We start from the raw sequence: 23,081 nt of genomic DNA, 5'->3' as shown, positions 1-23,081 counted from the left end.
AAAACGACAATGAGTATGCCATAAGTTTAAGTATACAACAAAAAGCTCATCCAGGAGGAGTTTCAAATGGCTAATGACATCAATATTGACTTCACGGAAGTTGCTTACCTTGCCAGAATCTAAGAACATAATTACCATTAATGGTTATGTTTTTTAGTTGTTGTCGGATTGTTGCTTGGCTTAAGCGCACCAAACATTCCCGTAAGTACTCATGCTACTTGACGAAACAAACATATTAAAGAGAAGTAAAAAGAAAAAAGTGCATATCTGATATCACCTCAACAAATCTCCCACCATCGGGGAACACAAAGCCTCTACTAATCTCCATCTTTAGTAACTTTTTCTTTGATTTTATGATTCCAATTTCGAAATTTAATACATGTTCATCATACCTATAAACTGACTGGATTAAGCACATTATTTATATAAAAAAAAACTGGGGTTCAGAATTATATGAACATCTCTACAGCTACCAACCAATATGATAATCGCCTGAACGAATAGGTTTACCTGGTTTGGGGCTTTAGGTGGCCAACGGACTTCTCCTGTTCAGTAAGTGCGTGACGAAAGTGGCATCGATGGCCATAGGAACAGACATCACCAGTAAGGACCATCCTGCAGACCTCAGTCTTGTATCGAGGGTGGCGTATTACAGGGCGGAGCTCTTCGACACTGTGAGCAAACTGGCAGTGGTCACCATATGGACAGGCACCAGTCTCTTGCCATTTGTTGCAGAGCTCAGTCTTTAACATGCCCTGGTTGTATACTTCCAGTTCAAGTAGCTCTTCCTCCTCCTTCCCTCCTTGCACGTACACCTTCTGCTTTACATTCGCCTAAAGACATTATTCACCCTATCTATTATAAAATTTAATTAAGAACAAGAAACAAATGAATAATCTATTACTAATATTCTCATTTCACATTCTTTTGGTGGTAACAAGGCAGTTCACCATACAAACAAAACCTTACACGTCTAAGCAAACCTCTGGTTGTTAACAATCTTACTAACGCCATCGTTTTAACTTTCAAAAGTCTTAACTCTAAACTAACAAATTTTCATGTTATACAGATAAAACACAAGGATGATTTCAGAGTCCCTTGAACTGGCTCCTCACTTCTCCCCCAAAAGGCTAAAAAGGCACTAACAAGAATAAATTTGAACTAAATATATATCATCATCTCAGTCGCGTCTAAAATAATGAAGTTTATTGTATTGCTTCATTACCAAGTCAGAGAAGGTATTCATTAAATAAAACCGTAATAAAAAATGTAATTAATGCTTAATGGTGCTCGTTCCGTCGTTTGGCTGCGAGAATATTGTTCTGATGCCAGCTTTGCCTGACATATAGCTTTAGAAATAAGCAAATAAATATAACTCTAAAAATGAAAATAAACTGGCGATATGTACATAATGTAGAACAATAGACTGGCAATTACGAATTTGCTATCCGAACAGAATAAGGGAAAGAATTAGAAGTAAGTCAAAATTATACTCACAGCTCTTCTGATCTGTTGAGAATCATTAGAAGTCTGAGCTAGTCCCCGAGTTTTACCACGATGACTCGCTGCTCCAGCTTTACTCATCATCTTCTGATATTCGTTAGATCTAATCGATATGCTCTTAGGCAACTTAACCCTCTCGACATCCACTTCACCTTCCATATCAGAAACTTCTTCCTCCCCTACGCCGCCGCCGAAACAAAGTCCTTCCAACGCGTTCACCAAATCAAACGGCGCGGTGTTGTAATCAGAGGATGCAAAGTGATCCTGAACAGAGGCTTGGATCAGTGCGTTGAGTTGCTTGTTGAGGTCGCGGTTGACTGATCGTAGAGAAGTATTCTCTTGGCGGAGTGATTCGGCTTCTTTTGCAGCTTCGCGGAAGCGCGAGAGGCAGAGGCTGTGACGGTTGATCATATCTTGATGCTGTTGCATGAGAATGCGGGGATGGTGGAGAGCTAAGAGAGAGGCGGATGAGTTGGCGGTGGAGGAAGCGTAAACTCCGCCATTCTGGTGATGGTTCAGTTCTCCGGCTGCGAGGTCACCGTAGGCGGTTGAAACATTGTCGTTTTGCATACCGAAGCTTGAAAAAAGAATTTAGAGAAAGCAGAAAAAAGTAAAAAAAAAAAACACCGTAATATCGAATTGGAGGGAAAAAAGTGGCCTGGCAGTGAATTTTAGAGAGGAATTCTGGAATCAAAACCGTTAAATAAGCACATCATAGAATTACCCTTTGTTCACTTTAGAATTTTCAACTCTTTACCTACTTTTCCCTTGGATTTCAATCATCTTAAATCATTGTTAGGGCATTTAAGTCATTTAATCTAAATTGTAAATTTCATTTTCTAGTTCACAAATAACAGTTGCAATACTTGTTTGCATGCACCAACAGTGGTACCAGCAGAAAACAGATAAGTGCGCTTGCATTGCATTTTGGCAATGCAGGATTCACACCATTAGAAAATGACGTAAATGTCCTCTTGATTTAATTATATTAGCAAGGATACCCTTCTACGCTTTCCTTCATCCTCAAGTTTTGACAACAGACAATGGGAGGGGGGAGGATGATGATCAAGCTCAATCATGTTTGTGTAAATCCAACGGTCACGATTATTTTATCAGGGTTGTCTAATTGATTTTCTGTAATTAGAAACAACTTATGGCACAGGAAATGCGAGGCCCGGATGCGGTTAGAGAGAGCTTTTGATGATATGAGTTGCTTGTAATTGAAGTTAATTTGATGGGGGGATAATTGTGTCTGCGAGGTTTTCTAAGTTATGAAGTGAGATTAAGACATATAAACCATTTAGCAATGTTATTTGATTTAGATCAGATTGATGGATCAGATTGATTGATTTGAGAGTCAATTAATATGCTAATTTGGAAGATATTTTTGGACCAATTAAATTAGAAGTCGATTGAATTGGTAGTCAAACCGATCAGATCAACAAACCAACAGTCTAATCAATTTGACTAATGATTTGATTTAAAAAGTATTTTTAGGAAGGAGGAAGCCATCATTTTCTTCAGGAGATTACTTCCTTATCACAACTATAACTATCTCCTAGTGTCACAAGGCTAGAACTTTAATTTTGCAAATTGCGCGACCTGCAATTTATTTGCTTCAAATCTGCCTAAATAAAAGTGAGAATTTTCGTAAAAGATCTCTAAGACATTGAAATATAGTGGAAACAAACTCGAACTAAAAGAACAATGTAGAGCAGAAAAGTCAATGGGAAAGTAATGCACACCAAGTGTTTGAGTAAATGCTCTCAAATATATTTACAACTACGAATGAAATTATTACAAATGAGGAGAAATACTTGTATTTAGTTGAGCTCCCCTAAAACTAACAGTACTGGTTGGGTTACATTGACGGTCAAGGTTGGAGTCTATCTACAATTGATTACTAAGCGATTTAAACTCTATATAATCTTATTTCTTTAGGATTTACACTATTTACCTTGATAACTCTAATTTTACTGGAATGTTTAATTAGGTAACCAACACTTCAATTAGATAGACTTCTCCATGAGTTCCATGAGTCAAGTCAATTCAATTGAATTAAATGAGTCTCATTTCATCAATTGACCTCTATGGGATACTCTTTACGCAATTGTCGCGGGCTTTGATCCAGGTCCGTGACACTAGCAATATCATATCTAGTTTGATGATTTTCTATATAGGATTACATGTTAAAAGAAACTCTTAAAAAAGGAAAAAAAATTATGCCCCTGTATTAAATTTATATTCAATTAAGCCTTTATCATTAATAAAAAAATCAATAAAATCCCTCTATTAACGATTTTTCATTATTGATAATTTTAATCGTTAAAATAAATTGATTAACCAATAAATTTTAATATATTTTAATATTTTTAATATTTATAATTTTGTCCACTCCAACGACCAGTACAGTAGAGTGCAACCATCACCAGTAACAATCTTTCTTTTATTAAAGCATTTTTATTTGGTGTGCGCCTAAGTTGAAGAAACATGCTGAAACACAAGTAAAAATGAGACCAACTAAATGTTCTTATCAAGTTTTAATATAGCTGAGAAGAAATTGGTATTCAATTTAGGGATTAATCGATTAAAGACTAAAATAATAAATATAAACTAGGGAAATACGTAACAGGTTTGATAAAAATATAGAAATTAATTTTTTATTCTTTGTTTGATTGAGTAAAAGGAAAATTGGAAAGATGAAAACGTGAAAGGATAGAAAAATGAAAATTATATTTATTTTTTTTCATAGGTATTCTTGATAGGAAGAATTAAAAAATGAAAAGAGAAGAAATTTTCTTTCCATCCATTGCTGGATAAGTAGAAAAATGAAGGGTGTGCTTGGTTGAGTAAAAAAGTAAAATGATGAAAGGAGAGAGTGAAAAAGTGGGGAGAAAATAAATTCCGGTTGTGCTAGGTTGAGAAGAAAAGTTAGAAGGAAAAAAAATAAAAAAGAAAAATGATCATTTTCCATCTTAATGCACAAAACCAATACTTCTAAATTGGAATGATAACTATATTAGTTCAAAATGATACATTTTTCAAATGTTTTCCAACATTCCAACTTTTTTTCCACTCTATAAAAAGAAAACTTATGTTTTTTATCCATCTAGTTTTCTATCCTTTCAATTTTTCATCCTTCTAATTTTCTTTTCACTTTACCATGTAAAGCCAAAAGGAAAAAAAATAAAATATTTGAAAAATGCATCATTTTGTACTAACATGCACACCTCTCATTTTCTCTCTTCTCATAATTCCAATGTCAAAGGATTTTTATGCATTAGAATAGAAAATGATCATCCTTCCTATTTTCTTTCCTCTCACTTTTCTTCCCTGTTAAGCACACTCAAAATTTATTTTCTTTCCACTTTTCCACTCCCTTCTCTCATTTATCCACTTTTTAACCCAACCAAGCCCACCATTAAGGGCAAAAATAGATAAAAAGTTTTTAATGGAAAGACCATTTTTTTCTTTCTCTACTACAATACAATGCTAGTGTGTATAATTGTATATGTATAGTTCATCCATTTTACATTAGAACGACTAGGGGCAAAGCAAGAGGGTTGGTAGGTGTAACACCCCAAACCCGGCTTAGACGTTATGGCCGAGTCTAGTGAAGTCACATGGAATGGATTTTGAAATCGAACTTGTCAAGTTAAAAACCATTCTAGTTAAGTAGCTTTTATTTAATTTGAAAAAACGTGCTCTAGGTGATTTGCCTCAAAACTTGTCTTTTAAGTGGAAGCTTTTGTAACCAACTAATTTAGGAAAAACCATTTTTATTTACGAAAACCTTAGCTTTTAGAGAAAACCCGTGGTTTGTTGAGTTGCAGTTTAAATATCTATAAAAACAGTAATAAGTCCCAAATTTAAAACCAAACAGTCCAAAATTTACATCAAACCCCCAAATAAGTAATAAAATATGAAAATTTACGGAAAACAATCTAAAATTTATGTGTGGCCATCGTCAAGTCCTCCGTCGTATTGATTCGTCAAGTCTAGGGATTACCTACACAAATTAAACAAAAAGAGAGAGTTTTCGCAAACTCAGTGTGTAATCCCCACAAAAAGTCATGCATACAGTTGTACATCAAAATACAGTTATTTACAGTCCAGGCCTGAACCCATTACAGAATCAATTTGGGCTTTAGCCCATTCAGATATGATTTCAGAATTATATTAGGGTCTTGGCTCATATCAGATACAGAATGTAGACACAGTAAATCAGAGTCCTACCCACCAGCCTCTACACACCATCTCCGTCCAACCCTACACACCATGTGGGGATTAAATCAACCCACTCATCCCTACAAACCATGATGTACCAAAATATGACACATAATCAGAATATTGCAGCTGAGTTGCCAGATAACAGGCTTAAGAGCCTTTCAGACACTTCCTCCAAATAACATCAACCCACCCCCATGCAATGCAACATACCATAAATGTCATGCAAATATGCTAATAATAGAACATACATGCCGTTCAGTACAAATATCATGTTCAGTTAGACACCATACAATCAGGCCACATAATTAGAGGTCTAAGTAAAGCTTACCAACCCTACAGTAGGTCCACATTCAACTAGGGTGACCCGTGCAAACCTTACAGAATATTTCAGAAAAATGGGCTCACACGCCCATATGGCCTGCTCGTGTGGGCCTACACGACCCAAATTGGCTTTGGTCGTGCAGATCACACGGCCTAGCCTGTAACATTCCTAACCTGTATCCGTCGCCGGATTAAGGTTATGAGGCATTACCGAACATATTACAATTCACACAGATATGCATAACATAATATAGTTCAAAATTTTAATCACATCAATTATTATAATTAATCAATTAACGAAACTCATAATATATGCCATTCATAGCATGATATAAATTACACATAACCCATCACTTATACATATACAGAACATATAACACATCAATAATTTCATTATTGAATATTAGACCTATTTTTATAAAAGTCCTGCACATGCATAAATTATAGACCATTTGAAATAAAATATACATTATCAACTTTTATATATATATACACGACACCAACATATTAATCTATATGAAACTTGTATAGTTTGTATATTAACACCAAATATAATGAGCTTTCATTTAAAAACAAACTCATTCTAATTTCTACTCCATTCGGCTAACATAGATCATTGTCTTAGTATATAAGATAAAAGTACACCAAATGGTACCATGTATGTGTCTCAGTTTTTTTTTTTTACATAACATTCACATGGCCTACTTTAACTTATTTAACACTTAATATAAACATATAACAAAAATGCAAAACATTTTTACATGCATCATATACTCAGATACACTTCCAATGTAAGCTCAAATCAAGATTAAATATTTATATGTATTTATAAACATATAACATAACCAATTTCTTCATGCCACATTCGAAATCAACAACCAATCCTCAAGACTTTCATATAACAGAAATTATGTTCAACCATGATATACAACATGATAACCAAATAAAATTTAACTATAATCCAACCAATACCGAATTTAAAACTAATAATAAAGCCATTTTCAATGCATAAAACACTTACCAAAAACATCACTCATCCATAGTACTTAGCACTTTAACTAAAATGAATTTTTACCACATTCATGCATAGCTCATTAAACATAATAACTAAGCACACATAAAACCAAAACTAAGGATAAATACCAAGCCATTTTCACATAGCTTTATACAAAACCAAAGTTCATCATTTCAAAACATGTTCCAGCCTATACATGCCATAAGTTTAAAATTTTAGTTTATAAAATACCGAAGGTGATCGACAATGTGTTAGACTTTGCTGACGATCCCCAAGCTTGTAACTTGAATTCGAAATCTATAAAACAGAGGTAAACATAAATACACAAATTAAGCTAATTTAGCTTAGTAAGTCATAAGCAAATTTAACGATTCAAAAGAATAATCAAAGCATTTAAAACAAGCCAAATTATAACATTATTGTTATACTTAATCTCAAACATATCATCTCATTTATTTATAACTTATACTTTTACACAAATAAGTTACCTTGGCCGAATGCTAATGTATCACATTTAGCATAATATCATTCAACTTTTCATTCCCAAAATAACATTATACCAAGTATGCTTACATTCAAATATATATATACTCATGAATCAAAAAATCAATTTCATATATATATATGTATATGTATAGCCGAAACATACTTCTCATATCTACTCACATCACTTATATCTTACATATCTTATAATAGATATCAAGAAGCTTACTTAACTTGTTTCAATTAAGTAATAAGCTAAGCTCATACTTGGTCATTTTAGCTCATTTAATGTATTCAATTTCCACATCAACATAAAGTCTTTTAAGTATAAACTTATAATAATTCACCGGCGTAAAGCCTACTAGGCCTAAGCTTGTATCACACACCGGCACAAGGCCTGCTGGGCTCGAAGTCTGATTTTATACACTGGCAATAAGCTTGCTAGGCATAAAGCCTGATTTAATTCACCAGCACAAGGCTTGCTAGGCTCAAAGCTCGAATGTCAATAATATAAAGCTGTCTCGTAAACAATTCTTATATAAAAAATTCCAGATATTCCATAAAGTTCATACTGACTTCCAAATGTTATAAATCAGTCGTAACAAATTCATTAACATAGCTCCCAAGCTTATTTACATTCGGCTTACGTAAATATATATTCAAATAATTCATTTCACCATATAGAACTCATATTTATTTAAAAGTAACAATGTTTAGTTGCTTAAAGACTTACCTCGGACGATGAAAAACCGGTACAGATCGGTTAGTCGACAACATTATTTTCCCCCCGATCTAAATCTGATTTTCTCTTTTCTTGATCTAAATTAATATAAATTAAACTTATTAAATAAAATATTCAACCAAATTCATCCAAAAACACACAAATGGGAAAATTACACTTTTACCCCTGATATTTCACATTTTTCACAATTTAGTCCATATTGCATAAAACACAAAATATGCACAATCTCACAACAACATAGTTAGGCCGAATATTCCTTATATTCATACTAGTCCATATATTTCATTTATTTTATATTTTAGTCCTTCAATTTATTATTTTTGTAATTTAGCCCTAATTACTCAAATTCACCAAAAATTCCAATACAAAACATTTTAATCCAAAAGATATCTTTCATAATTTATCATCAAACATCACAAAACACAAATATTCATCAATGGCATAACTCAAAATATTCATCAAAATCAGAAATTCTAGCATGGGTCGGATAGTATTCGAAGCAACGATCTCAAAAACGTAAAAATTATAAAAAAAACCAAGCTAATACTCACCTTAAATCAAGCTTGCTAATGGCTGAATGTGGTTTTCTTTTTCCTTTTTCTTTTCTTTTGGTATTTTCCGCTTTTGAAGAAAAAATGAATGCATGCAACTTTATTTTATGTTTTTATAATTATAACATTATTAATATATTATAAAATTACCATTTTAAAATTAATATAATACCATGCTATTTAATACCACAATTGTCCATCCATTTTAATCATGGCCTAATTACAATATAAGTACCTCATGCAACAAAGACAACATCAATTCGGCCCTTTTTATATTTAACCACCAAATTTTCATTTTACGCGATTAAGCATTTTTATTAAATCGGGCACTCAAATAACAAAATAAATCACAAAAATTTCACAGATATAAATTCACACGGAATAAACACTAAAAATAATTTTTAAATATTTTTTTAACTCAGATTCGTGGTCCCGAAACCACCGTTCCGATTAGGGTCTAAATCGAGCTGTTACATAGCCCAGAATCTCATACGCTCATTTGGACTACCCATGTGGGCCCACACGACCCAAATTCAATCTAGCCCATGCGTCACACACGGCCTGCCTGGCCATCACACTGTTGTGTCTGGTGCGTATGGCCTGACCTAGTCGATCACATACCCGTGTTATGGCACACGGCCTACCACACGGCCGTGTGGCATCGATAGAATGGTTTTCGGCTTTCGTTGAACCCTCATTTTCTGCATTTCGAGTACACACCTATTTCAATTTTGTAGCCAACGCAGCTCCAACACCACCAGAACCTATATTTGGTCAACAACTCACCAATTTAGTCACTTATAGTCATGCTCAAACGAAAATGCACAAGATAACCGAATGCTAAACTAACGACAACATTACCTCCTATCGCATAATAGGGATTCTGCACACTTAAACAGTCAATTAAAGATCTTTTGTCCTCCGATTGTCTTCTAGATACCAATCAAAACTCAATAAACAACAACCCATCATTCAAAAAATAATATATTAATCATACTTACCAAAAACGCGAAAAGATGATCAAAATAATGGAATGCAGGGACCTTTCAGAAAAAAACCGATATCAAGAAAAAAAAAGAAGGAAATTCGATAGCAAAAAGGAAGGGAAATTCGGCAGAGAAGACTTTTTGGGAAGGAGAGGATACCCAAATATTTTGATAACTATCCAATCCCCTAAATCACTCCACTAACCTACTACATCTAACTACTCAGATTTTCAGTCCAACTCAAACTCTTCGAGACGCACGAGCAAAAATAATGTACACGCAACAACTCGAACACAGGACCTCCAACAATCCAACACTCCACTTAACCACCAAACCAGCAAGCCCATTCTGGTATGGTTTATAAACAATTACACATAAGCCTACTGAACAAGGTTAAAGCTTTATTCAGAAAAAGCTCAAAATTTGCCAAAGATAGGGCTTAAACTTGAAACTTCTCACACACACCCAGAACACTTAGCCACTGAAACAAACACACAGTTGTGTCTTAATTTCATAAAACCAAAATATAAATTTTTTGGGGCATGACAGTAGGGGTCTGAGTAACCCCTAAAATAAAATTTTTTCTTTTTATCCCCATTATCATTTACAAATATTAAATTAGTAATGGTAAAATTATACTTGACCCCCTAACTACGCCCCAGCGGGCATACGTAGGGGCTTAAAATATGCAATTAGATATGGAAATATGTGTGGTGTATATATGTAACACCTGATTATCTTTATTGGCCTAAAATTTAAGGAAAATTAGGATTAAATTGAATGGATTGGAAAAGTGTCGGGCTCCTGCGAGAAATTTAGAAATTTTAATAGCTGAATTATGATTAGTTGGATCTCAATTTTGGTTTGGTTAGAATGAAATCGGTTAGTTCCATAGCGGAAGACCAAATAATTAGCAGTGATTGGCTACAATAGTCTAGGAGACCGTGCAACCTTGGCTATATATATGAATAGGTAGAGAGGAGAGAATTCTCTAAAATTTAGCTGGTAATCTTTTTCTCGTCAGTAATTTCTTCTTCGGGTGCTTCAAAAAAAAAGATAAGGTTTAAGAAAACTCTACATGGGGTTCGAAGTCTAGGAAGTCGAGAATTCGATAAGCTGGTAAGCCCTAAGCCTCCCTGTACTCATGGATTAGAGGAAAGAGAAGTAAGAATTCTCAAAAAGTTTTTGTATAATTATAGATTCTGGGTTTTAAGGTTTGAATGCCTTTGAGTTAACCAATAAATAGTTGTCATATTTAGCTGTCAGGACCATGAGGCTTCGACATTTGGACAAGCTAAGCTGCCAAGGATAAGGAAGCTATGTGAGTTTTTGTACTCTGTCTTGGGTGGTTGATGAGATTTTGTTGTTAAATGATTTGTGTTGTGACTCTTCTAGGTTGTTTGAGTCTATTATTTCGTGTACAAATGGTGACAGAGCATACTATGAATGCATAATCTTATACAAGTATGTGAGTAATTGTAAGTATGATCATTGAATGTTAAATGGATATTACATGGTGGTGAAAATATGGTGTACTTTGTGTGATATATAACTTACCTTGATTGTATGAAATATATGACTATATTATATACGGAATACAAAGGTAATTTACCTTGACGGGGTGGAAAAAGTTAGGAAAAATTGGCGAAATTAGAGGAATAGGCAAATTGTTAAGGGAATACAAGGGAGTATAGCTGAGCTATGGAATATCATTGATTAGCTCGCTAGAGTGACACCGTGATAACAGTCTATCGACTCTATGGAACGACACCGTGACGACGATTATCAACTGGCTCACTAGAGTGAAATAGTGATGAGGGTCCTTCGACTCTGTAGAGCGACACCATGACGACGGTAAGGTCCTTCGGACCAACATCGTGGAAATGATTATTAAGTTTTTAGGCGACACCTCAAAAGAAGTTATATTGTGTAAGACCATAACTTGACTATGACAATAAAGGGAGTCTGTCAGGACGTTAAACATGGGTTCCTACTGTGTAAGACCATAGCTCGGCTATGGCAACAAAAGGGGTATACCAAGACATTAAACATGATGTCATACTGTGTAAGACCTTAATGGGGCTATGACGTTAGGTAAAATCCACCAAAACACTAAGCTAGGGAGTTGGGAAGACAAGGTAAGGGAGATATTTGTATGACTCACACAGAGAGTAGCGTGATCGGATGAATATGACACGTTTAAGAACACAAATAAACGAGTTAGTCCAAGGACCGACCAATTTATGAAAATGAGAAACGTGAGTAGAAATGTTTGTGAATGCAGTTAAGCCTGTTGATGCGGGATTACACCAAACTATTATGAAAAAAAAACCGTAATATATGATTCTTAACCATGCAGAAAGAAATAGGAGGGATCACTAAGGCAACCAAAGATGGATAAGTCCGTTGAGGTTTGCTTAGAGATAATGACCGCTCGAACAGTCTGACTGGTAGAGTCTATCAGGAATTTACAGAGAGGAAGAATGTTTGACTAAGACTAGGTAACGCCAGATAGACCACATGGGGATAACAGAAGAAGAATTCTACCAAGGGCTACCTTGAGCAGATAATCTATCGAAAAGTGGCAGAGGGTAAGGATCATTAGGAACTATCTATTAAACCCAAATTTTTAGAAGATTGTGAACATGGTGAACTAGTAGCATAGGATTAGATTGTAAAGTACAGATCTACTAGGATGATGAGGCTTCCGTTCAATTAGCTTATCAACATGTTTATTATTATGAGTTTAGACTGGGGGAAGTGTTGAGGTGGAAAATCCTAAGTTTATTCTAGTATTGGATAAATGGACTAAGGCAAGGATCCCAATTTAAAAAGAACATAAGTGGAAGACAGCTAGTGGTTGATAAACCGTAATTTATACATATTTTTACTTAATGTTAAATGCATTTTATGGATGATTTCCCATTAGAATTGGTGAATTTGATGCTCCTAATGCTTTAATTTCATGTTTTATACTTAGGAGAGCATAGGAGAGCGAAAGGAACGAGAAACGGGCTAAAAACGGAAAAAATGGGCCAAAGTACGAAATCAACACGACCTGGACTTCCTTACACAGGTAGCCCACACGGTCGTGTCAATTTGGCAGAATTGAAGCACGACTCACACGGGTAGAACACGCCCGTGCCATTCTAACAGGCTCGAACACGGCCTGAAATAATCGCACATGGGAGTGTCACAAGAGCGTCTTCCTACCGAGCCCAAGTTGAGTCCAATTCAGAAAAGGCCACTTTTAAGGGCTCTTAGGCATTCTAAAGCCTATAAATACACCCTAGAGGTGGAAGAAAGAGGACACACAGAATAGGAAGTAAGGAATTACCCCAAGGAAGCCGATTGATCCATCTCAGAAGCCGGATTCATCATCAAGATTGAAGATCTCTCCTCAATTTCCCCTTCAGAAGTTTTGGGTTTTCTTTATGTTTTGTATTCTTTATTATTCTGAAATGTTTTTTTATCTAGTTATGAACTAAAACCCTTAAATACCTAAGGGGAATGAAACCTATGACGAATCTTGTTATTATTTTCTGAATTGTATGATAAATATTTAACTTGTTCTTAATTATGTGTTCTTAATTCTTGTTTTGATATCCTAGGATACTAATTCAAGATAAGCTCTTATTCAGATGAGGAATAGACCCTGTCTAAGAGTACATTTGTCATAAATAAGCGAAGTTGTTTGCACGCCTAGACATAAGGTGACAAGATTTTGCCAGATTAGGGTGAAACCTAATAAGGGGATCTATAAATCGAGTTAATGCAACCCTAGGGTGTTAATTAGAGAAAGGTCTCAATTATTCAATCTAAGTATTAGACGTTATTAGTCTTGAATAGGGATAATAACATAACTTAGGGATCTCTACGGAACAAGTTAAATGAATAAATCGTTCGATTCAGAGTCAGAATAACAACTGCAGTCTAGGTGGATTTTTCCTTAGGTATTGTCTTAATTCAATCGATTTTCCCAAAAGCAATTCGCCAATTCTATTCTCTATAAGTTCTTAGTTTAGATAATTAGTTAGTTAAAACAAAACCTCTTTATTCCTAGGCTAGATAACAAAAAGATAGTCATTACTAGTACTTTTAGTTCTTTTGGGTTCGACAATCCGGTCTTGCTAAAACTTTACTACTGTTTGATAGGTACGCTTGCCTACATCACGTAATAGTTAGTTTCAAGAACGATTAATTATAAATATTTAAAACCTACCACGAAACCACGCGATCAGTGGTAAACAACGAACATTATGTCCAAGTGTATGGATAATTGTGGAAGTTAAGCTTGTTAAGGTTTAAAGAAAGCTGGGATGAGGCACAATCAGGCTAATACCATAAAGAACCATTATCGTAAAGAACATACTTATGTCTAAGATAGAGATTAAGTCCGCCAACGGTGTGTTGCGGATCAAGGCATTGACCACGTTGGTGAAATTTGTGGAAGGCCAATGATAAACAAAGAGTTTGAAATCTCTATTTTAAATTTTACTTCTTGAAGACTTCAAAACAATGCTGTTACATTGTTTTATAAAATCTCACTAAGTTCATCTGAACTTATGATTGTACTACCTTAGATGCAAGATTAAAATTATCGTAGATGTTGTGGTAGTCGTATCATGCAAATAAAGGGGCACCCCTAAAGGCTACACCTCGGGGATTAAATTGGATTTGTCAGTGATCTAAACTTAAGTCAGAATTGTAAATATTGCATTTGCAAAAATTTTAAATTTCGAATGTTGTGATTTATAGCTGAAGCTAAATCTTGTAATTTGATAGAGTCAAAAATTTTAAACAAGTCAGTCTAGAGTCTTGTTAAGTTACTCACGTTGATTGTAACATTTGGTACCCGGACCCGTTGATTGGATTAGGTAAAGGGTGTTACAAATTTAGTGTCTGTTTGTTTACATATAAAAGGTTTTACGGAAAATGTTTTCTGCATTTTCCTATGTTTGTTTCACAAAAAATAGCTTGGTCAACAGAAAATGATTTACAGGTCAATGTAAAATAAGTCCTTTTTTTCCTATAAAATGACTTACCCTTTTGAAAAGCGTAAGTCATTTTCCGAAAAAGAGCTCCTAGGTAATTTTATTTTTATATAAAAATTAACTTAAATTAAGTTTAATATTATTATATTGATAATAATTTTTATTCTTATTTTTAAAAATATTTGAAATTATTAAAATATTAACATAAAATATTATATGTGTCAATATTATTAAACATACATATTTAATTATTTATATTTAGTCATATAATAAACTATTAATATAATTTATTAAAATAAACTCAATTAAATAATGAAAAGATAAGAAAATCTTAAATGTATGTTTATTTAATTGAAAACAGTTTTTATGAAATATTTTAAGAAATTTGCCAAACAATATAAAATATTTTACATAGATTCATCCAAACACAAAAAAATATTAACCTTTTTAAAAAAATAAATCATTTTCCATAAATTATTTTCTGGAAGCCATTTTTAGTGAAATAAAAAGACTCTTAGAGGTATCAGAGCTTCAATTTAGCCGATCCTCTGGACATGAAAAATTAAGAAGAACCCCTATAAGCATATCACGATAGATTTGGCTTGTCTCTCATGCTATTATATAAGATTAATGTGTTTTATGGAAATGGATGCGGTTGTGCGAATTATTGAAGTCGGCATTGAGCGCACTATAACATAATATTTATCAATTTCTCCATAATTGATATAATTGCACTTTCTAATTGATATAATTACACATTTAGTCCTCACTATTTATGTATTTTATGAATTTAATTTTAATTATAATTAATTCAACAAATTTAACCCTTTATATTTACAAATTTCATCAATTTATAACATGAGAAGGCAAAAACTGGATAATTATTCGTCTTTAGATCTTAGAATTTAGACATATTTGGAGATGATTTAAAAGAAAAGCTTCTTTAGAACGACTATAACATAAAGAGCAAAATTTCTTTCAAAAAATTTGTAACACCCCTATCCCGTATCCGTTGCCGGAATAGGTAAAGGGGCATTACCGGACTTGAAACTCATATCAAAACAGTAAAAAAATTTTCATTTTCTTGAAGTAAAGATCATTCAATTGGATAATTGCTAGACACAACCAGGGATAAAATTTAAAAAACTTATAAAAGTAAACATTCATAAGATGTCATATTCGCATAGCTTATATACATTAACCAAAATATCCTCCCACTACTAGTCTATTCTATACATGCCATAAGATAATCCAAAACATAGCAGTACCAAACAGTGGATAGTGATAGTGTGACTAATTGCTGACGATCCCCGAGCCTGTAGCTTCCAAATGAGATCTATAAAACAGAGGAAACAAAGTAAACGGAGTAAGCATTACAATGCTTAGTAAGTTTTAAGCAGTGTCAACAGATAACAATCAAATTATAACATAGTTGTTCGTATTTTTATTTCACTCTTCCTTCGGGCATACCATCCCTTTACCGAATATGTACATCTCATCATATATAATAGGCAGATAAATTCTCACTTGATAGTGATCTCTTATAAACATAGGTACATTACATATTTTCACCTAACTTTCCACATTGACCAAATGCACAATAATCATAGAACAATCTTATTGCTTTACTCACATGTACATCACATAACGACCTTGTGATTTAGTCCAAATCAAGCTTAAATATAATCTCAAAATACATACCTGACCAACTTAACGCATTGAACGTATTTATTACCAATTGTTACTGTGAAGTCGTATAATCTTATGCTTTACTCGAATCTTCAGCGAAACCTTTAGCTCGAATAGTCCCCACACGTAGTTATCGGGTCTTACCCGGACAAAATCTCCACACGTAGTCATCGGGTCTTACCCAGAATATATTTCCAAATTTCATGTACATTTAATCACATGTTACAACATTCACATCGACTGTCATATTTGTAATTCAATTGCCTCATCAAATATCTAATAATACACACCTTTCACATTTGGTCATTCGGCCACAATATACACACATCTCCTACATATTTCACATTAGCCATTCGGCTTTACCAAATATACATATCTCATATATATTTCACATTAGCCATTCGGCTTTACCACATCTATATATCTCATATATATTTCACATTAGCCATTCGGCTTTACCACATATATATATCCCATATATATTTCACACTAGCCATTCGGCTTTACCACATATATATATCCTATACATATTTCACACTAGCCATTCGGCTTTACCACATATATATATTTGTCTTGTACATCAATTTCAGCAATAGCTTATAAGCAACTCAAATAGTTTCATCAATGTTTACAACAAAATCACATATTCACTACAAGCTGTTTTCCTGAGCAATAGTCACTAAATTATTTATAATTGGAGCTACAAAACTCAAAATCAATTGCTGTTAATTTTCCCTGAATATAGACTCATATATCTTCCATCCATAAAATTTTCATAATTTTAGGTTTGGCCAATCAATACCAGATTTTTCTTAAATTTTCCCTTGTTTCACTGTTTGACTAATCTGACCAGTCTTCACTACGAATCAAATTTCTCATCGTACAGAATTCAAAATATGTTCTATTTGATTTAATTTGAAACTAGACTCATTAAGGAGTCTAAGCATATAAATTTTATCTTGTAACCATTTTTGTACAAATTATAGTGATTTTCTAAAAACAGAACAGGGGATTTCGGAGTCATTCTGACACTGTCTCACACAACTTTAAATATCTCTTTATGGGAAATTTCTTTGCTTACACGGTCTCTTTTATAAGAAACTAGACTAATTAAGCTTTGATTACATATTTTATTCAGCCTATAATTCCACACCAAAAATTTATAGTGATTTTCTAAAATCACGTTACTGCTGCTGTCCTAAGCAAATTATTACAATTTGCTCTTAAATTTCCAAGTCCAAACACTTATGAACTTACCATTTGAGTTTAAGACATATCATTGCCACATCATATCTTATTAAATCAACTCATTATGTCCTATTATGACTGAATTTACTCAACGTTTAATCACTTAAAACTTACCTCGGAAGTGGTTGACGACTAGATATCCACAGCTATTCGTTTACTTTCTCTTTTCCCCTATCTGACTTTGATCCTCTTTGCTCTTAAGCTTAAGTAAAACAATAGATTTGCTTAAGTACTTAACTAATATTATTCACTTAACAATCACATTTGGCAATCACATATCATTTAATCTACATCTAAAATAATAGATTTCAATATGTATCATATTTAATAAAACATGCCATGATTCGATTTCATGCTTATTTAATTTATATCTAATTCACATTCACAAGTAAAGAGTCACTTAATTTATCATGCTTCCTTATACATGAATTTAATCATATTGCCGAATGTCCTTATGTGTACATGGTACATACATAAGGCATATATATATACCTATATATGACCATTACAATTTAAACATTTAATCATAGTCGGCAAGCTTTATTTCAACTATTTAAGGTGCAAACATCAATTAACAAACAAACATTATCAACCCATTTTTATTACATGTTTTCCCCAACTTAACACCCCCAAATTATCAAACTTTAACAAGTTTAAAACTCATCTAATGACCATAAACTAAGACATCAACCATTCAAATTCAACTCACCACAACATGGCCGAATACACATTTCTCCTACTTCCATTCTAAATAAAAGTTTATCAAGCTTCCATCTTCATTTAACTATGTACCATTTAGAACTATCAATACTTTACACCCTTTAACAAATTATAATCAATTGCCAAATGCATCTTTGACAATTTAAACCACACAACTCAAATTCTTACAATTTAAGCTTAGAAATTTCTATTCATGTAAATTTTAGCAACATGGAGTCCATTAAACACTCCAAAATTCCATTTGAACAACAATTGTTCAACCTTCTAGCATAATTTCAATCTGGACAGCAAGCATTATTTAACATTCAGGCTGTTTTATTAGACCATCCGAATAGCTTAATTAACACCAATTTATAGCCCCTTGAACAATGAATTAAAACCCATTCGATTAGCAACAAAAACTAATATTCAACAACCATTGTTTTCTTTTATTTCAAACATGCAGCAGACCAATTCCTCCACATATTGTAGCACATTCAAATCAGCATTTACATGCTGGAACAATTTGTTTTCAAGCTGCAGTTTCCAGCAATCATTTATGCATTTAATTGTCAAATTGTTACGTCACTACTAACAACTGAAACTTAGTAAGAATAACATAATATTTTAGCTATTAGACTCAATTTATCAACCCCTAATCGGTATGAAAATAGAACCATTAATTTGTTCAAATTTTGGACAGCATAACGAAGGCACAAAATTGGACAGTAGTAATTTTTACAACTAATCAAAGAGCTTTTCTTTTCTACAACCCGCATTCATGCCTTCCAACCACAATCCATCATCATTTTTCTTTACAACAAAGTTAAAGATAGAGGGGAGCTTAGAAAACTTACCAACTTAGGATACAACTCTTAAACAAGCTAAATCCTTAGTTTCCTTCAACATGCAAACTGTCTCCATTTTTCTTTTTGTGGCAGCCCTCTTCTTCTTCTTCGATGGATTACCGAGTTACTTGAAATTTCAGCTACCTAACTAGCTAAAATCATAGTTTTTCCTCCTTCTAGCCATATTCTAAGCCAAAAATTAAAGCAACCAAACTTTCTTCTTCCTCCCTCAAGTCACGGCAATGGAGGAGCAAGGGTGAGACAACTTTGGTTTCTCCTCCCATTAACTAGTATTTTATTATTTCTCACACAACATTTTAACACAAAATGTTTATAATATGTTTTAACCCCTAGCATGGCCGACCACTACCTAACATTTTGGGTAATTTGACATGCAAGTACAAGCATTTCCTAACATGCATTAATAAATCCTTATAGATTAACCTATCACATTTCAAAAGTGTCACACATAAGTCCTATTTAATAAAATTCACTTTCAATTAACAAAATTCAAACATGAAATTTTCACACATGCATATATACATATAATAAGCATCAAGTATGACGGTTAATTATTTTTATGACTCGGTTTTGTGGTCCCGAAACCACTTTCCGACTAGGGTCACATTAAGGGTGTCACAAAATTTCTCAACAAACATTTATGATCACTACCTTAATTGCATTATTTAATTATTATAATTCATTATTTTAATTATTAATTTAGAAATTAAAATATATTTTTATAATAATAATTTGATAATTATTATACATAGAACATAAAGTTTTTTAACTCTACATCAGGGATTTAAATAGCAATCGGGTAGCAGAATAGCAGCCGCTATATAGCGCTAGCGACGCTATCCAAAACCGTTACTGCTGAAAATAGGGGTGTGAAGCGAAGTCACACCAATAGCGGTGGATCGCGGCTGTAATTTAATGGGTAACGACCAATTGCAACAATAACTGGTCGTTATTCCCGTTATTTTTCCCTTACAGTAAAATTAAAAAAATTCAACTCCTCTAAAAAAATCAACAGAAATACAATGAGACAAAAATGAATATATTCCACACCTGCAAAAATCAGATAGTTTTTGTACCACCCCTCGCCCATATCCGACGCCGGGACATGGTTCGAGGTGTTACCTGACTTAACTCAACCAACTATACAAAATCAGGCCATAAAATTTTGATAAATTTTAAAACTTTTCTTTTCACAAGCAATATGTTCCTTAAATGGGCTTACAAGGCCCAAAACATCATTTGAGATGATTTAGGCTTAACTGATAACTTAAGAAAAACTTGGAGAAATTCATGCCTTAGGGTTCCACACGCCCGTGTGACTCAGGACACGCCCACGTCCTCAGCCCGTGTGCAACATTGACTTTAGGGCACGGCCATGACACACGCCCGTGTGGCCTACCCGTGGGCAATACAAACTTAAAGACACCGCTATGGCACACGCCCATGTGGCTTAACCGTGGACAATACTGATTTAAAAGTTTAAGTGCAGGGAGACACACGGCCATAACACACACCCATGAGGGTGAGCCGTGTGTCACACACGGTCTAAACAAACGCCCGTGTGTCTTGCCCGTGGGGACAAACTAGGCTATCTTCTAAGCCACTTGTTACCCATTTTGCACAACCTACACAAGATCATTTCAATATGCTAATTCTATCCCAAAATACATCAATTCATACATCGATGAACATCGTATACATTTACTAAAATGAATAATAGCCATTATCTAGGCTTAATACAAAATGAAGGGCTTTTATCTTAAGCCAATATACATAAACAATTTCTCAATAATACGACTCCCTAGTCTAGCCCTATATATGCCATAATCAAAAATATAAATCCAACTATACCGAGTATTACTGCTGATAGTGTGATCGATATCTCTGACTTCAAGGGATCCTCGAGCAAAATGGCAATACTGAAAGAAAAAGGAAGGGAAAGAGAGTAAGCATAAAGCTTAGTAAGATGCATATAAATATATATACAACAACAACTTTACCATTTATCAATTATGTTCATAGCTTAAAGGTAAATATAAACTGGGCTTACACATTACCATCAACTCAAATCATATTTTTAATCGAGCTCATTACTCATGCATACCAAAAAGGTACCTGTAACACTTACAACATTATCATACATTCCTTATTAAATCTCTTTCTTAACTCTTAAAGTTGAACTTTTTAGAATACTACCGGATATTCTATAAGCCTCATACATGGGTTAAGTTGCCGCTGCCATGTCCCAGACATGGTTTTACGCTGGCTATCTCCATCGAGGCCGATGCCATGTCCCAGACATGGTCTTACACTAGCTCTCGTGTATACGTGCTGATGCATGTCCCAAACATGTCTTACACTAGCATGAAACTTAGCCGATGCATGTCCCAGACACGTCTTGCACTGGCTAACATCATCGAGGCCGATGCATGTCCCAGACATGTCTTACACTGGTACTCACCTCTACGCCGATGCCATGTCCCAGACGTGGTCTTACACGGGCTATCATGATGTGACCGATGTATGTCCCAGACACGTCTTACACTAGCCCTCGTCTCAATGCCGATACCATGCCCTAGACATGGTCTAATACTGGCTCTCACATAACCCAATGTCATGGCATGAATATCCGGTTTGTTTCCTGGGGGTTCTTACTGGATCTTTCGACTTTCTCAATCATAAATACATATACTTAGTTCCAATTCTAGAAATTTATGCTATATCAAATCAATAACAAACGAATACATGCAATAATAATATAGTTGTATTATTTACATACAACATACCTCGATTTGCAAAAAGTACTTGACTAATCGGCTTAATCGGATTGCTTGGCTTTGCCTCAGTCTAGGCTCGGTTTTGGCAAATCTTGATCTATAATAACAAAATGCACTCATTCAATCATTAAACACAATTAAGCTATCTAAAATTTATATCTTTGGTAAAATGACTATTTTGCCCCTAAACTTTAGCAAAATGACCATTTTACCCCTATGCTCAAAATTCGATTTTTATCAACTTTCTTCATATTTCAAACCTAGATAAACTATTTTTACTACTAGAGCAACCCCAAATTCTCACTATTTCACACACTTATTACTTAATTTGCAACTTATGCAAAATAGTCTCTTTAGGTGTTTTCATGCTAACACCCTTCATAAAAGTTGTTTATAACACAACTAGGACTTATATTCCTCCATAAAAACTCAGTATATACCACAAATAAATCCATGGAAAAATCCTAAACTCTTGACCATTTTGTAAGATATCACCCTCATTTGAAAGCTCATATTTCAAGGGTCTCAAAAATGTAAAAATCTTGAAGAAAACTAATTAAAATCACTTACTTATGAGTGATTTAGTTGTTGTAGATTTTTGAGCTTTCAAACCTCAATATTTGATGATATTTTCGGTCAACAAGGAAGAAGGAGTGAGGTAAAAATAAAAACTAGGCTTTTGGGCATTAAATTATTATATATGAGGTCATCAAAATACCTAACATGTTGACCACCAATTTTCTTGTCTTATGGCAGGCCAACCCATTCCAATAGGGTCTAAATTCCCTTTAAATACTCCTAATTTTAATTTTCTAGCTACTTGGCACCTTTGAGTACTAAAATGTAACTTTTACCTTTTATGCGATTTAGTCCTTTTTCGCAATCGGGCTTGAAAATTTTAAAATTAACTCACCAAATTTTTCATGGACTAATATAATCGTATTATAACCTCATAAAAATAATAAAAATTATTT

At 33.8% G+C, this 23,081-nt stretch overlaps 1 protein-coding gene across 2 annotated transcripts; it reads right to left on the bottom strand.

The window, feature by feature from the left end:
* Nucleotides 1–246: 246 nt before the first annotated feature.
* LOC121220757 (zinc finger CCCH domain-containing protein 15) lies at nucleotides 247–2,236 on the bottom strand. 2 transcript variants are annotated; one of them, XM_041100206.1, is made up of 2 exons: nucleotides 1,498–2,236; nucleotides 247–833 (listed from the first exon to the last, which is right to left on the bottom strand). In XM_041100206.1, the coding sequence occupies exons 1-2, from the start codon at nucleotides 2,071–2,073 to the stop codon at nucleotides 507–509; spliced, it is 903 nt and encodes a 300-aa protein (XP_040956140.1). In that variant the 5' UTR covers nucleotides 2,074–2,236; the 3' UTR covers nucleotides 247–506. The 2 variants fall into 2 exon arrangements, with proteins under 2 accessions (XP_040956140.1, XP_040956143.1); XM_041100209.1 differs by having other exon boundaries at nucleotides 247–818; nucleotides 1,498–2,226.
* Between the last annotated feature and the right edge of the window lie 20,845 nt (nucleotides 2,237–23,081).

The sequence above is a fragment of the Gossypium hirsutum genome, chromosome A03 (genome assembly GCF_007990345.1).
Source record: "Gossypium hirsutum isolate 1008001.06 chromosome A03, Gossypium_hirsutum_v2.1, whole genome shotgun sequence".
Classification (NCBI taxonomy): Eukaryota; Viridiplantae; Streptophyta; class Magnoliopsida; order Malvales; family Malvaceae; genus Gossypium; species Gossypium hirsutum.
The sequence above is the reverse complement of the archived record's forward strand: the minus strand, read 5'-3'. Positions and strand labels throughout refer to the sequence as shown.

What these genes read in the sequence shown, in the direction of transcription:
- LOC121220757 (XM_041100206.1), bottom strand. Translation starts at nt 2,073, where the DNA reads ATGCAAAACGACAATGTTTCAACCGCCTACGGTGACCTCGCAGCCGGA. An exon ending in CTCAACAGATCAGAAGAGCT is followed by an intron (nt 834 to 1,497) that starts GTGAGTATAATT and finishes TAATGTCTTTAG; the next exon opens with GCGAATGTAAAGCAGAAGGT.